Source organism: Poecilia reticulata, chromosome 6, assembly GCF_904066995.2.
Source record: "Poecilia reticulata chromosome 6, P_reticulata-male-v2, whole genome shotgun sequence".
Lineage (NCBI taxonomy): Eukaryota > Metazoa > Chordata > Actinopteri > Cyprinodontiformes > Poeciliidae > Poecilia > Poecilia reticulata.
Window position 1 is genome coordinate 2,540,708 of NC_088835.1, and position 15,909 is coordinate 2,556,616.

Consider the following 15,909-nt stretch of genomic DNA (forward strand, 5'->3'; position numbering starts at 1 on the left):
GCGTCATTTCTTTCACCAAAACGGCGGTACCTTAAGACACCGTTTTGATGCCTGATGCTGTGACACAGCAGTGCTAATGTGGACCTGCTGCACAGCCAATCACAACAGAAATGTTGGTGTGAGATGAAGGGAAACTGACCTGATCAGTCAAATATGTTTGAATTTTTGACAACCCATCTGTGAGAACGCCTCGTCTTCAAAATCTTCGCCTATAGTTGTATAATGTGTCCCCAGCTTCAATCTGGCTTCCTTAAAAATAAAGTTGAAGCTATTAATTTTTTTCAGCGATTAACTGCCTGGTTTGTGAGTGTGTTTTTTTTAAATTATTTTTAAACAAAATGTCTGCTACAAGTTAAACAGTCAAGACTGAAACAATCAACCCACACTAATATCTGCATGGAAGGACAGTGCGAGTTTCCTCCAGCGAAGGCTTTGAATGTTTCAAATGCATCTTACTTGAATACTGTAGGATCAATTAGATAAAAGTTAAGACTAACAAATGACTGTAATTCAATATTAACACAAAGCTACTTAACTTTTTAAAGTTTGATATTTGCAGTGCAACTCACTGCCTTGACCCATCATACTGCACTCATTTCAGCATGTTATGTATCAGAATAGTGTTCTAATAAAAGTTCTGCAACTTAGCCCAAGAAACTAAAACATTCCTGCCAACATGAATTCCTTTGATCATATAAGTTAGCCTGGCGTTGTTGGTATGTTTAGCTTTTCTTTTGAGTGATCAGGTCTCAAGTCACTTATCCATTTTTAAATGCAATTCTTTGGTAAGTTAACTGTATGGGTCTTGCTTTGAGCTCAAGTCAAACGAAATAAACATGTAGTACCTTAAAGACCAGCAGGGGGCGCCCGCCGATCACTAGTGGTCCCGTGAACACAGTTTGAGAAAGACAGGTATAGATTATTCTGTGAATTACAATCTGAGCAAAAACTTAGAGGCTGAATCCTATTTTCCAACACTGATGTATTTCAAAAACTGGTTTCTGCTAATTTGGTTTACAGCTGATAAAAAATCAACATTTCTGAGAAAACTGCAGTTGTGATCAGATATAACATCATCTGTTCATGGTTGGTCACATAAAGACCAAAATCAGCGCAGCATCTACTAGGACAGTTTAGAGCACTTCATGCTTGTTCTGCTGACAAGCTTTATATGGTTGCTGATTTCATTTTCCAGCTGGACTTGCTTGGAAATGGTCAATGGACTGGACTTTATTAAGTCCAGAGGACCCAGAGCACTTCACACTGCGTTCAGTCATTCACCCATTCGCACACCGAGACAGTCCGACCGAGGCAAGGCTGATGCATCTGCTTCCTTCATGTTTTCTGTTAAAGTTCTGGAATTTTCACCCCGCTGCCATTTCTCAGTCCAGTGTGTTAAATTATTGTGTAGAATATGTCAGTAAATACCTAGTCTGGTAAAAACTTTATCTCATATAGTGCTGGAAGAGAGAACATTTCTCCAGTAGAATTACACAGGAAGGCAGTGGCCAAGCTGGTAAATGCCTGAATTGCAGAAAAATGTTGTCCTAAGAGTACAAGAACTTTCAGCTAGAATAAAGCCATGTTCGCAACGGGAACGAGGTACTGGTTTAACAGATTTTTTTCATCTCAATTTCCATCAAATGCAACTGACAAAATGAATGCTAGTTCACTGCATCCCATTGGTTTAGTGAAAGACATAATTTAGCTACAGCATACACAGACACTAGACTATACTGACCTCAGCGGAGTAAAAATAAATGTATCAAGACTTTTATGTTTTGCAATTTTATCTGTAAGCAAATATTCAATCCAAATCAAAACGAGAACAAACTTTGTCTCATTAACACAAGTTATGTGACAAATGTTAAATCAAATCCACAACAGTCTGCCTCACTATAACATAATTACAGCCTATAGTGTTGTCATGCTGTTAAGGCTAAGAAGGAAGTGTGTCCTTTCACATCAACACGTAGCGGACCAGTCCGCCCCCTCTGACCTCACGGAGACGCTGACATTGTCGCAGCATGTTCAGGATGCCCTGAAAGCGTTTGTCCACTTTCATCTGGGTGAATTCATGCATGTCCTCCTCCACGACAAAAAACTGTCCTGCAGGTACAGAAAAAAAGAAAAAACTAATCAGTGTCTTTGTGTGGATGTGTCACAAGCTTATCCAGATTCATCTAGAGGAGTGGTCCCCAAACTTTTTCCTGTGGGCCACATAACTTTTCCCTTCTCTGGTGGGGGCCGGAGTCAGTTTGTAAAACGTAAAAGTGTGACGTTTGCAGGAGTGCCTAAATGTAAAAATGTATTGTTTTCCAGAAAGCACAATCAAATAACCCTCTCTGGGTTCTTCACAGAAAAAATTCAGGAAATAACACTATTTATGAAATAAATACTGTATTTTCCAGACTGTAAGCCGCAGATATCTCTGCCGTTCTAGGTTTTCCACAATGATGCAGCAGCAGCAGAGGGGGGCGGACACCCAAAATTTATGTCATAACAAGTCAATTGAATATCACGTTTATTATGGTTGAAAAGGAAAAAGTTGCCAAGTTTAGATTTAACTGAACTGATTACGGTCGTTTCCGAACAGTAAGTGTAACAGTAAAAGTGCTCATCCTTTGTGTCTCCTACTAGCATGTGCTAAATGAAAATGGGCACTTTCTTCTTCTTTAGATTTCAACGGCAACTTGCACCCGTTATTGTTGCACTACTGCCATCTATTGGATCCTCATATCTATGCCTCAAATTCTCACAATGATCCTAGTATTATTAAAAAAAACGAAAAAACCTTTTCCCCTCAATGCTATTTAACTGATCAAGAACATTCTCAAATTTCAATTACCTATTAAAACTTAATTCCGTTTTAATGGGCGCATTCTTCTTTTATTTCCAATTTTGACTTCCAATGATTCACTTGCTGCTAAAGAGACCCCTGTGGTGGAAGAAAAATCCACATATAAGCCACTCTGGGCTATAAACCGCATGGTTCAAAGCTTAGGAAAAAAGTAGCTGCTTATAGTCCGGAAAATAGGGTATATAAAAAAAAATCTAAACCCTCTGGTATTGTTCAGGGGGCCGGACCAAATCTGGAGGCGCGCCGCATCAAGCCCGCGGGCCGTAGTTTGGAGACCACTGATCTAGAGAGTTTCCATGAAAACGACAAAGGAGAAACAATTCAGTCAATTTTATCAACTGAGGTAATGCATGCAGATTTTCTCATCCACAGCTGGTTGGGAGTGTACAGCCTGCAGCATACCTCTTGTATCTTTGGTTTCCTGGTCCTTGAAGCGCTGCTGCAACTTGCGTGAATGATTATTAAGAGCCTTCAGTGGCTGACAGAGAATCTTATACTTGGCTGCTACAGCAGTGTTAATGCCTTCCACCACAGCATTGAGCTGCTCATATGAAACACGTCCTTTCATGTAACTGAAAAACAAACATGCATATAGACAGTCAGCCAAAAGAAAAAAAAAAACTAAAACAGATCTGGACAAATGAACTCAGAAGTACATTGTTGAATACACAAAATCAGCTCTGGGGACTGTAACGAAAAATTTTATAATGTGCTTCTCACCCCTCTTGTGCTTTAGTTTGTGTCTGCATGATCTCATCATGAGATTGCTCAAGCTGCTCTCCTATAGACTTCTACAGTGCCGTATAACAGCAAGAGCTCCTTGATCCTGGAGACTAAGTGTTACTCCCCCATCGTAGAAGTTATCTGCCCTCTTTAGCATCAGAGAACAACCTCCTTTCCTTAACAATAGACAAATGGCCAGACCTGTTTGTCTATTGTAGATCTGTGTTGGGCTTCACAGAATTGTTGGTACATAACAATCAGGGATTCACACGTATTGTCCAATCAAATCTCTCTTATTTGAAGAGAACCTATAAAAGGAAGTCAGAGCCACTGTTGGTCAGTGCAGGCTTGACAGACGTCTTTAACTCTGAATTTCTGTTCTCACCTTGCAAGGTTTTAATAAATTTCTTATTTTCTTCTCATCCAGACTCTTGTTAAAGTAAATGTTTCTATGATGGGGACAAATGAGATATTAACATGATGTATCATCAAGTACAGAAGGAAGTTGATTTTAGCTTCATCAGAGAGGCACACAGACTAGCCTCACCTAATTCTGATGTGTGCAGTATGACCACACATCCATTTTAGACAAACTGTGCAATCACATACATCTAGAGTTTCTGCCTCTTATGTAATTAGGTGTCTGTTTTTTGAGATGGTTTACAGCAAATCTAAAGAAGTCTTTGACTAGAGACACTGTTGATTTGTTACCATCAAGTGAAGCAGATGCTCAGAAATGTCTACTATGTATTTTATGTTATGAAGTGTCCTTTGTGCAATCATGTTCAGAGTTCAGAGAAGTCCCCAGAACAGAACCAGCCGTCTATGTCAATTTATTAACTTAATCTGATGCTGCCGCAGCAGAACAGTTGCTGTTATAGAAGAATTTCCACTAGGGCTGCACCGATTGCTGATATTTTAATTCCGATTTTGGCCGATACCAATTCTTTTCTGTCTAAAATGTTGATCAATGTTGAGCTTTAGAGCGTGACGTCACTGATGTAGACGTACTCTGCTGTGAACGATATGAGCGCCATCTTGAGGGACAGTAAACATAACCAGCAAAAACGACTTTCTCACAGATCTTTTGAATCCAAGTTTCTTTAAATAATTTAGCAACGGTACGATTCTGCGTTATTGGATGTAATGTCCGATCACACGACCGAAACGATAAAAAGATGGAAAACGGACTTTCGTTTCACTGTTTCCTGCCTGGAAACAACGCGAGGAGGCTAAGCTATCGGAGCTAACGAAAAGAAAATGAATGTCCTGGGTATCAGCGGTGAGACGTCCTGATATTATGTTCTCCAACATCCCAAGACTACTACAAGTTTGCTCGAGACATTTCCATTCTGGTGAGTGTCTAAATTCGCTATGTTGGTGTTGTGTCATAATTTTTTGCTATGATTTTGTCCAGGTGTACTCATGTTCAGATTATGTTGGGTTTGTTTAAGTGGGTCAACCTTAGGTCGGGCTTATATTTCTTATGTAGCTTAGTCCGAGATTTGTCAGTGGACATCGGGGTTATTCCATTATTGTGAAGTAAACTAAGTTTTCTAGCGTTATCAAATTTAAAGTATTAATACTGATGTGTGTTCTGATATGTTCTCTTCAAGGCAAACCGACGTATGAAATGGATTAGCTCAATCCAGACTGGACTCCAGCACTGAATATGGGTCACTGCGAGGTAAACGCTACATCGGATCGACATGCGCGTCGATTAAAGAGGCGATACAGTAAGACCACGGTGGATCAACAAGTGAGGGAGCAAGTTACAGAGACTGTGTTTTCATTATTTACCCCAGAAGAGATAAATAATGAAAACACAGTAGCGGAGGCTATACAAGAGGAGCAAGTTCGAGAGACTGAGAAACTCTGAAGAGGAACATGAACCAGCAGCAAAAAGGCAACAAATAGAATATCACTTATGTGAACAGAGAAGAGAAGAAATAAATCTGTTAAAGGAGAACACAAAGCTCAGATCAGAGCTGAATAAAAAAACAGCTGGTCACAGATTTTCTTAAGGATGACACAAAAAAAGTAAAATATTATACAGGATGTCCTTGCTTTGTCATCTTGTTATTTAACACTGTTAGGCCATTTCTGGTGGTATCACAACAACTTTAACAGTTTCAAATAATTTTACTTACACTAAAGACTCGATCTACCTGTTCAGCATCTTTGCCATCTTTTTAATGTGTCACATTAAACTCTAATGCCTTTGCTGAAACCCTAGATGGGTTCAATACACACCTTAAGTCCATGGTAAGCTGGCCTGAGAGGCCACAATGCCTCCTCAGTTTTGGAAACATTTGGAAAACTTGTGGCAATTATTGTTGACTGTTTTGAATTAGGCACAAGAACGACCCTCAAATTTAAAAGCATGTGCACAATCTTTCTCTTGGTACAAAGGTAGACAAACTATGAAATACCTTATTGGTATAACGCCACCCTCTCCTTTGGCTGCCACCTTATCGTGGTGGGAGGGTTTGAGTGTCCCAATGATCCTAGGAGCTATGCTGTCTGGGGCTTTATGCCCCTGGTAGGGGCACTTAAGGCAAACAGGTCCTATGTGAGAGACCAGACAAAGCGCAGCCTGAAGACCCCTTATGATGCACAATAACTTTGGACTTGGTTTTCCCTCGCCCGGACGCGGGTCACCGGGGCCCCACTCTGGAGCCAGGCCTGGAGGTGGGGCACAATGGCGAGCGTCTGGTGGCCGGGCTTTTACCCATGGAGCCCGGCTGGGCTCAGCCCAAAGAGGAGACGTGGGTCCCCCTTCCGATGGGCTCACCACCTGTAGGAGGGGCCAGAGGGGTCTGGTGCATTGTGTGATGGGCGGCAGCCGAGGGAGGGGACCCTGGCGGTCTGATCCTCGGCTGCAGAAGCTGGCTCTTGGGACGTGGAGTGTCACCTCTCTGGTGGGGAAGGAGCTGGAGCTAGTGTATGAGGCTGAGAGATTCTGGCTAGAAATAGTCAGTCTCACCTCGACGCATGGCTCTGGTTCTAGAACCAGTCTCCTTGACAGGGGCTGGACATACTTCCACTCTGCAGTTGCCCACAGTGAGAGGCACCGGGCAGGAGTGGGCATACTTGTTGCCCCCCATTTCGGCACCTGTACATTGGGGTTTACCCTGGTGAACGAGAGGGTAGCCTCCCTCCGCCTCCGGGTGGGGGGACGGGTTCTGACTGTTTGTGCTTACAGGCCAAACAACAGTTCAGATTACCCACCCTTCTTGGAGTTCTTAGAGGGGGTACTGGAGAGTGCCCCTCCTGGGGACTCCCTTGTTCTGATTGGGACTTCAACGCTCACGTGGACAATGACAGTGCGACCTGGATGGGCATGTTTGGGAGGAACGGAAAATTGAAGTACGTCAAAATGCATCAACGCAACGAAGCTAATACGACATAAAAACAATGCCATACTTGACGGAGTTTGGCTACATTGAGGCTCACTGCAGTAAAAAAGACATATGGAGGATCAGACAGCAGGTAAAGCAGTGCACCGCTACAAACACTCAGTGGCGGCGCCAAAGGGGGGGCCAGGGGGGCCAGTGCACCCCCCCCCCCTGTCATCTGATTGGCCCCCCCAGTGGCCCCCCTGATGATTGACATGTAACAGCACCAGGTTATTCCTGTACATTATTTGGAATCATTCTAAGTCAATCTAATATTTAAAGAAGAAAAACAATAATAAATAAATGAAAAGAAAATGTATAAAACTAAAACACTGGGTGTTTTAGTTATGCTGCGCTGTGGTGCAACTCAAAGGCTAAAGCACTTCATACCTGGTGGTGATGGTAAAACACCAATAAGTTATTTATTGATCCTCTGCAAAAAAGAGAAAAAACGAAGATGGGCCAACAATGTTTGTAGTTTGGAGCAGAGGTGGCGCTAGAGTTTTTTCGCTGTCCGTCAAAGAAAAAAATCATTTTATTTCCAATTTGTAGTCATCAAACGAAACATTTATTATTTCTCTGCGAGAACGTTTTTGAAATCAGGTAACATTTCACGAAATTACGTGATTAGAAGACAGCAGAACTCTGATCGTTTCCTGATCCCTCAGCGGGAGAAAAACCCAGCAGAAGCGGATCAGCTGCGCTAGACGCTCCAAAGCCTCTGGTCCGTTAAAAAGCGTCCAGATCAGAGATGATTCTCTGACAAATATTGTTCTTAGTCTGATTAATAATGAGCTCCACGATGTTCTCTGTGCGTAAAGCTTAAACTGTCTGCGCACCAAGTGGTCAGCTGCGCTTGATCACAGTCTGGATAGAAACCAGCGAACTGCTCTCTGTTCTTATCAAGACGAGGTGAGGAGGGAATCTGACATATTAACTCAGTTAAATTTTTACTGGTTTTGTTTTTAAAACACCATTAACGTAAGCAGTGTAATTATATATTGTATATTTGGCGTTTGTCATCTCATGTGTGATTAATTGGTGCGTAACGGTGGAGCATTTATGCGCATTTATTGCCCAGCGCTTGTTTCTGCCTAACGGATCTGCACTTTAATTTCTTTCCTCTCTCAACAGTCAGCTGTTATTCCTCTATTTAAACTACAATAAGTAGATCACATTCTCTTTAGGTTTTCTCTATGTGCTCCAAACTCATTAAATGTAAACTCATTAGAAGCCCGAACCACCATCAGGCAAATAATTCTGGTCTGACCCGGACTATTTTTACCTGTCAAATTACCTGTCAAACCAGAGCTTCCTAACCAAGGTGTAACTCATCAACACGCTGTCAGCTCCCGGTCAGAAAGACGCATTTAGTTCAGTGTCCATGAGATGATATTCAGAAAGGATCTTTTATTTGATTGATTTTAGTTTCCTCTGTGATGAACTCTGCGTAAAGTCTATCATGTCTCCATGTGCACCAGTCAAAGGTGTTAATTATAACATGTCAAATGACAAAGGGGCTTAAAAAAATAACCAAATATTCAGTTTGGTTATTGTTTAAAATTATATTATATATATATGTGCGCACACACACATTTAAAATTTTGCCCCCCCATAGGTAGTCCTGGCTCCCCCTTGGCCCCCCAACTTTAAAAGTCTAGCTCCGCCACTGCAAACACTCACCCGGATTAGCATGATGGTCAGAAAGCTAAAGAAATAACCTGCAAAATTATTTAAGTCTTCGAGTTGCGATACAAGACGCTGGTTCTGCTCTCGCTGTTGAACCGCTGCTACGCGCTTCAGGTAGTAATATTTGACAGACGGAGCCGCTTCTGCTCCTCCTGGTGACTCTCACACAGAACCTCTGCTTAAAGCTGCAGCATCTAACCTAAAAAAATACATTTTACATACGTATTAAAACTTTTGCTGTCCTAACATGAGACAGATAATCTCTAAAAAAATAATCGATCTCCCTGTTCTGCATAATTACTCCGCTCAGTCAGAAATAGCCAATCAGAACTAGCAGTAATTAGCTAGCCACCATGCTATCAGGAAGTTTTCATTCAGTAACTCTGGATTGTTTATTGTAATGGAACCTGTATTTGCCTTTGAATGTTAAGTTTTATACTTTAATTTTTTTGGCAATGTTGAGAGGTTTTATTTTGGCTCTGCATTATTTTGCCTCTTCAGAGCCTTCATATGTTATCAGTCTGTTAAAGATAGTATTACCGATAGCAGTACAATTTGCACAATGCCTGTTTTGTTTAGTTCTCTTCTCGGAAAAAGTTATTAAAAACATGTTTTTGTCTAAATTAAGGTGAATTCATGGTTCCTTTTTCCACATAATGTAACCGGTAGCGTTTGATAAAAAAATAATGATAATAATTATGTGATCGGTATTGGTGATCAGCCCTCATGGGTGATCAGTATCGGTATCGGCAGGAAAAAACCTCATCGGCACATCTCTAGTGTCCATATGTGCACATGGCACCAGGACACCCTAGGCCACAGTTTGATGATCGATTATGTCATCGTATCATCGGATATGCGGCCGTATGTCTTGGACAATTGGGTGACGAGAGGTGCAGAGCTGTCCACTGACCACTACCTGGTGGCGAGTTGGCTCTGGTGGTGGAGGAGGATGCCGGTCAGACCTGGCAGGCCCAAACGTGTTGTGAGGGTCTGCTGGGAAGATCTGGTGGAGTCCCCTGTGAGATGGAGCTTTAACTCCCATCTCCGGCAGAACTTCGAACACGTTGGTGGGAACAACTACGTTCCCACCCTCATCTATGTTCATGAACTTTGGGTCATGACAGAAAGAACAAGATTGCGGATACAAGCGGCCGAAATGGGTTTCCTCCGCAGGGTGGCTGGGCTCTCCCTTAGAGATAGGGTGAGAAGCTCAGTCATCCGGGAGGGACTCAGAGTAGAGCCGCTGCTCCTTCACGTCGAGAGGAGCCAGTTGAGGTGGCTTGGGCATCTGGTCAGGATGCCTCCTGGACGCCTCCAAGGTGAGGTGTGCCTTGAGGTTTCCCCGGAGGAGCTGGAAGAAGTGGCTGGGGAAAGGGGGAGCGGAAGAAAATGGATGGATGGTATAATACCCCATGGGTCGATTTTTTTAATTTATTTTTTTTCTAAGGGATGAGGCGGGCGTGCATCAGACAAGCACATAACAGAAAACTGTGGTCTTCTCTCCAATTTATTACCTGGGGATATTGTGTTAGCTGACAGAGGTTTTGATATTAAAGACAGTGTAACAGTGATGTGTGCTGAGGTCAAAATGCCATCATTCACTAAAGGGAGATGTCAACTTGATGCTAAAGACGTTGAAGACACACGAGCTTTAGTTCACCTCAGAATTCATATGGAAAGAGTGATTGATTGCATGAGGAACAAATACAAAATGTTACACATAACTATAATAATTAGGTTGCTGCTTACATGTCAGAGTGAACAAGTGGTACTTTTTGACAAGATTGTGTTTGTGTGCTGCAGCTTAGTGAACATTGTTCTAGTGTGGTTGCAAAACCTAATGCAAATGAAACCTGCAGATAATATACAACTGCAATGCTGCACTGTTAATTAAAACAGATTGGAAAAAGATTTTCTGCACTCATTATTTTTGAAATATTTGTACAGTTAGTACTGTTTTATGTAAAATGTAGATAGTAAAAAAAGAAAATTGTATTTGTTCCCCTCATTATTTTGTGTTGAAATATGTGGACAGTTGGAAGTGGCTGTTTTCTCTCATTTAATAATTTAATGTGGTAAACATTCATGAAAGGTTTGATTCAAGCACTTCAAAGTTGCATGTAATCAGGTGATTATTAATCACATTTTAAGTAAAAATAATTTTACATTTAAAATATTTTAGGTAATAAACATACATGTAATGAAAGACTGTTTTTAAATAAACATTTTATGTGATTAAAGTAAACAATTATATAATCAAACATTTTGCAGAAAACATTTAATGTAGTAACCAAACGATATGAAAGAGCCTATCTTTAAACATTTAATGTGTAATTAGACATTTCAGAGTAAAAAATAAAGTTGTCAAGTAAATGTTATGAAATAGATCACACTTAAATACATACAACAAATATGTACTTAAAGATATTTCAGGCAAGAAGTGAACATGTAATGAAATAGATCCTGTCCTAGAATTTTATGTAATTGAACGTTACAGGTAACAAATGTGATGATCATCACATGAACATTTTTGAAAAATATTTTGTAAAAAAAATACAAAAAAGGGGTCAAAATGGAATAAAAATGTATGCCTCATCTATACAGTTTAGTAGAATAATTTCACAGAAATTTTGAGTTAATAGGTCACATGACCTAGAAGCTATTGAAGAGCAATACAAAATGTTGACTATAAAACAGCTAAAAAATATAAAGTGTTAAAATATAATAAAGATGAGTGTGCCTCATCTATACAGTCTAGTAGAACAATTTCACACTGATATTGAGGGCACACAATTTGGAAGCCATTTAAGAAAACATTTATTAATATTAAAATTAGTTAAAATATTGAATATGACTTAAAATTTGAATAGAGGATAGTGTGCCTCGTGTAATTGCATAAATGACCACTTTTTTGTATCAGTTGGTCACAAGGCAAGGCATTTATTTATAGGAGTGTTTGGTTCGGAAATTGACGGTCCCATGTGAACCTCTGAGTGCATGAGGAGGGAGCGGTAGAGAACAGTTGGCTGAAATTAGCGTTCATAAATCGAATCAACCTTGAGCTAAACACCCCTTACTCCACGGAGCGTGAATATAAAATATCCAACTTGAGAACAACTTCACTGCGGTCGATAACACAATGAAAACGCTGGGATAAAGTTTGTTCTTGGTCAAAATTAAAATTAAGAATTTAATCTTGTGATTAAATTCCCTTCATCACAAGATTAAGGGAATTTCTTATGAAAGGCTTTCTTCAAAATGAGTTATGTTGTCTATGCTTATTTATTTATATATTTATAATCTAACTTTCCAAGTTTTTTTTTCATATCCATTTTGATAGAATAGTATACCATATTTTTATCATAAGATGTTGTCATGCAAAACTACACTTTAAAAAGCGACTTACTGAGGGATGCCATCATACTCTTGTGTAGTGATATAATCCATCTCTTTCACAAAGTTCCTGCTGATCTTCTTAGTCTTTTCTGCCCAGGCTGGCTGATGATCTGCTGGCTTGTTGTCCCTGCAAACCAAATATAATAACTGTCAGACATTCAAAGCTACACAATAGATCCTTATGGTTTCTCCTACCATTTTTCAAGGGGGGCACCCCATCCTGCCAACAAGGCCGCCACAGTTAAATCAGGGGTAATGCACACCCTTGAAAATTAACCCCAATCCCCCTCCAACATTAAGTCTCTCGGGGAAACACTGCCGTCAGATATTACAGTCCTACAGGCTTTATTTGCTACCCCACCAAGCTAAGTATTGTTCATTTATTAGTGTTTTTTTATTTACCAGTATCAGTGAAGGCAAAGATGGGTTAAAGAATCTTTTTGGTGAAACATTTAAGACTTTGTAGTTGGTGTAGGTATTGTAGGTATCTGCCTTCCAATAAATACATAATTACCTCAGATTACTTTAAAATTTCCTGTCTATTTTAAACATTTTTAACTCAAATAAACGGTAGGCTGCTGGTTAGCTTCACTAGCACCTCTACAACAGAGATAAGAGAGTTTTCCGGGAGAAACCCTGAAACGTTGAATTAATGTAATAAAATACAGAATATTACGGTCAATTAAGAGTTAGTGTCCCCCTTCATGATGTTACAGTAGGGCAGTATTAATTTTTTTACTAATGATGATTACTGCATTTTAAGGTTTCTAAAATATTGAAGCCCTGAACAATATAAAAAGTTTGATTTTTTAAAGAAAAAATAAAAAACATTTTCTAGACTGTAGATACAACAGATGCTTCTTTTTCTTATTGTCACGAAACAAGTAACTAACTATACAGATACATGGCAACAATGAAAATGATAAAATAACCCATACAAAATATATTAACGGCTCTTCATATGAACAAAATAAGAATTTAATTATCTTCTTACATGACTGAACTTTTCCTTTTAGGAATGTGTGCGGGAAAGTTGTCCTTCATGTGCTGAACACTCTCCAGATCATTTTGAAATAACTTCTCAAGTTCCTAAAAGCCATAAAAGCATGTTTTTTATTTACAACAAAGCAGAGGCACAAGATGAAAAATGACTAACTTATTTCTGAAACTGTCCTATGAATTCTGAATATCAAGCACTGCTCATTCACCAAACACTTCAGCAAAAACTTTACCTTTAGCTGCTTTAGTTGCTCTTTCTGCTGATCGACACATTTTTCAAACTCCTCCAGAATCCTTCCAAGTCCCAATACTTCTTGTGCAAGTTTCTTTATCTTCTGCTGGGGCAAGTCTAAATGTGAAGAAGAAAAAGCCCAGTAATAATTTCAAACATAGTTTGACATGGTTGCAACTAACCAAAACACACTGCCATACCAACAGCGGACAGATCCAGCATGCACTGTAAGGATGAGAGTTTATTCTGAAAGTGTTGGTAGATTTCTTCCAGGTCAGCCATTGACCTAGGACACAGACATTTTAAAATTATTCACAATGATAATAAAGGTGTAGATCAAGAACAAAGGAAAATGTATAGTGAACAAATACCAGCACAAAAGCCCAAACTGTGAAACCTATTGAGAAGCAGATTATATGATAAGAGACATCTTTCTTCTAGTTAATGGTAACTGAACAGCATTAGTAGTTCTTCAAAGCACTTTACACTACAAGACAGCTCTGGCGATATTTAATTGGACAATAAGTAATCATTGCTTTCTGAACAGCAAAATAAATATTCTTAAAGGGTAAAATCAAAGATATGAATATTTAGATTTTAGGGAAGCAAAGTTTCCCATCATAAAAGCCTTAGGTGAATTAGGATGTAGTAGGGCTTGTAGAGCTCAACATGCTCTGTATGCATCTGTATCACTATTGTGCTGGCCTGTCTTATAACTTTGGTGCAAAGTTAGCAGCAAAATATGATCATCTGAAAACTCACTACACAAAAACAGTTTTAATGGCATACTGAATTGTAATTTAATAACTCTATATCAAAGTGTTTTTTTTTTAAAGCACAAAATCCAACCAACATTGGTTTTAACCGAGGGCCTTTAAAAGAACCTGATCGCCTCCAAGCCAACTCACACTGATGCAGCAATTAATGCAAAAGGAGCCTCGACCAAATACTGAATGTATGTAGCTTGCTGTACAGTACATGACCATTCAACCTCACATTTTTAAAAATACATTTTTAATAATCAGATGCATTATTCAAATTTCCCGTGAATTTTTTTTGGGGGGATTGGGGGGTTCCATTAGCTGAAATAATCAAATTCAACAGAAATAAACACTCCGATTTCGTGTGGAATAAATCTGATTTTTACTTTGAAAGGTGAATCATCAAAATAAATTACCTTTTTGATTAAGCGTACTTTTTAAGCTATACATACAGTTAGATTATATCTGGCCTTCAGGCCTAACCGGTTTCAATTCAAACTCATGAATAACAAGATGCGAGGCGAACATGTGAAAAGGTATTTTGCTAGTGATGATTTTGTGGCGTCTTCAATAGCATTCTACAAGCTCCTAAGGACCGTATAGTCTCACCGGAGAACTTTGCTCCAATTTCATTTGAACACCAGATAGCTGAAAAAAACCGAAATTGAAAACAAAGAATGTTACTCGACTTTTCAAGGAGAAATGTGTATATTCTTCTGCTCTAAACGAAACATAGAGTAAGCAAATCTTTGAACATAATACTATAAAGTTTTCTATAAAGCTTATTTATGTGCCGATAAACGTAAAAGAGTCCTAATAAAAGCCATACTTACACAAACCACACACTTTATTTCCAAATAAAATAAACATAAACAGATATTTCCCGGTTTATTTGAACGCTAGCTCAAGTGATACGTCAAAGATTAGCGCATGCGCTGTGGTACTGTTGCGTTCAAAGACATTGAAATTATCTTCTTCTTCTTCTGATTTTACTGGCGGGTGACATCTAACGTTAAGATGTATTATCGCCATCTACTTATGCTGGAGTGTGGACCAGAGTATCTCCCTTTGACCTAAATTCTTATAAATAATCTTGTTCCTTCAAAAATTTTATAACTGCTTAATTTATTTTATGTTTAATTAATATCTTACTAAATTTTAATGTCTCTTTATCATATTTCAAAATTTATTGTTTTAGCTTCTCTCAACTTACTGCATATTTTTCACAATGAATTATTACATGTTCTACTGTTTCCATAGCCATACCACACTCACAACTACCTGTTGGATGTTTACCTATCAAATGTAATGTTTTATTTAATCCGGAATGTCCAATCCTCAATCTTGTTATTACTACTTGTTCTTTTCGATTTTCTCCAATTATTTCCATATTTCCTAATTTCTTTTGTATATTAAATAAATGACGACCTTTAGTTCCTTCCTCCCATAATTGTTGCCATTCAGATTAAATTTTACTCTATTTATTTACAATACGCTATTTCCATAATTCCATTTTGTTTTAAAGATTCTTTAGCTAAATGATCTGCCATGTCATTCCCTTCCATGTCTTTATGAGCCATTGACCTAGAACACAGACAAATAAACCTAATCTTTATTTTAATTTGTGTAATTCTAAATATTACTTCATAAATTTCATATACCAATTCCATATGACTTTCAGATGAGATATTTGAAATGGACATTAATGATGATAATGAATCTGAACATATAATAACATTTTCAATTCTATTTTGTTCTATCCTCTGTAAGGCCATCAGAATTGCTAACATTTCCACTGTATAAACAGATAAATAATCAGATGTTCTTTGCTTCTTAAATATACCCAGT

The 15,909-nt window shown here is 38.9% G+C and overlaps 1 protein-coding gene across 2 annotated transcripts; it reads right to left on the reverse strand.

The window, feature by feature from the left end:
* Positions 1-1,673: 1,673 nt before the first annotated feature.
* Positions 1,674-15,051, reverse strand: ska1 (spindle and kinetochore associated complex subunit 1). 2 transcript variants are annotated; one of them, XM_008410899.3, is made up of 7 exons: positions 14,895-15,051; positions 13,501-13,586; positions 13,302-13,417; positions 13,064-13,158; positions 12,080-12,196; positions 3,263-3,432; positions 1,674-2,109 (listed from the first exon to the last, which is right to left on the reverse strand). In XM_008410899.3, exons 2-7 carry the CDS (start codon positions 13,580-13,582, stop codon positions 1,961-1,963), a joined length of 729 nt encoding a protein of 242 aa, XP_008409121.1. In that variant the 5' UTR covers positions 13,583-13,586; positions 14,895-15,051; the 3' UTR covers positions 1,674-1,960. The 2 variants fall into 2 exon arrangements, with proteins under 2 accessions (XP_008409121.1, XP_008409123.1); XM_008410901.2 differs by lacking the exon at positions 13,501-13,586 and having other exon boundaries at positions 14,895-15,004.
* Positions 15,052-15,909: the final 858 nt, after the last annotated feature.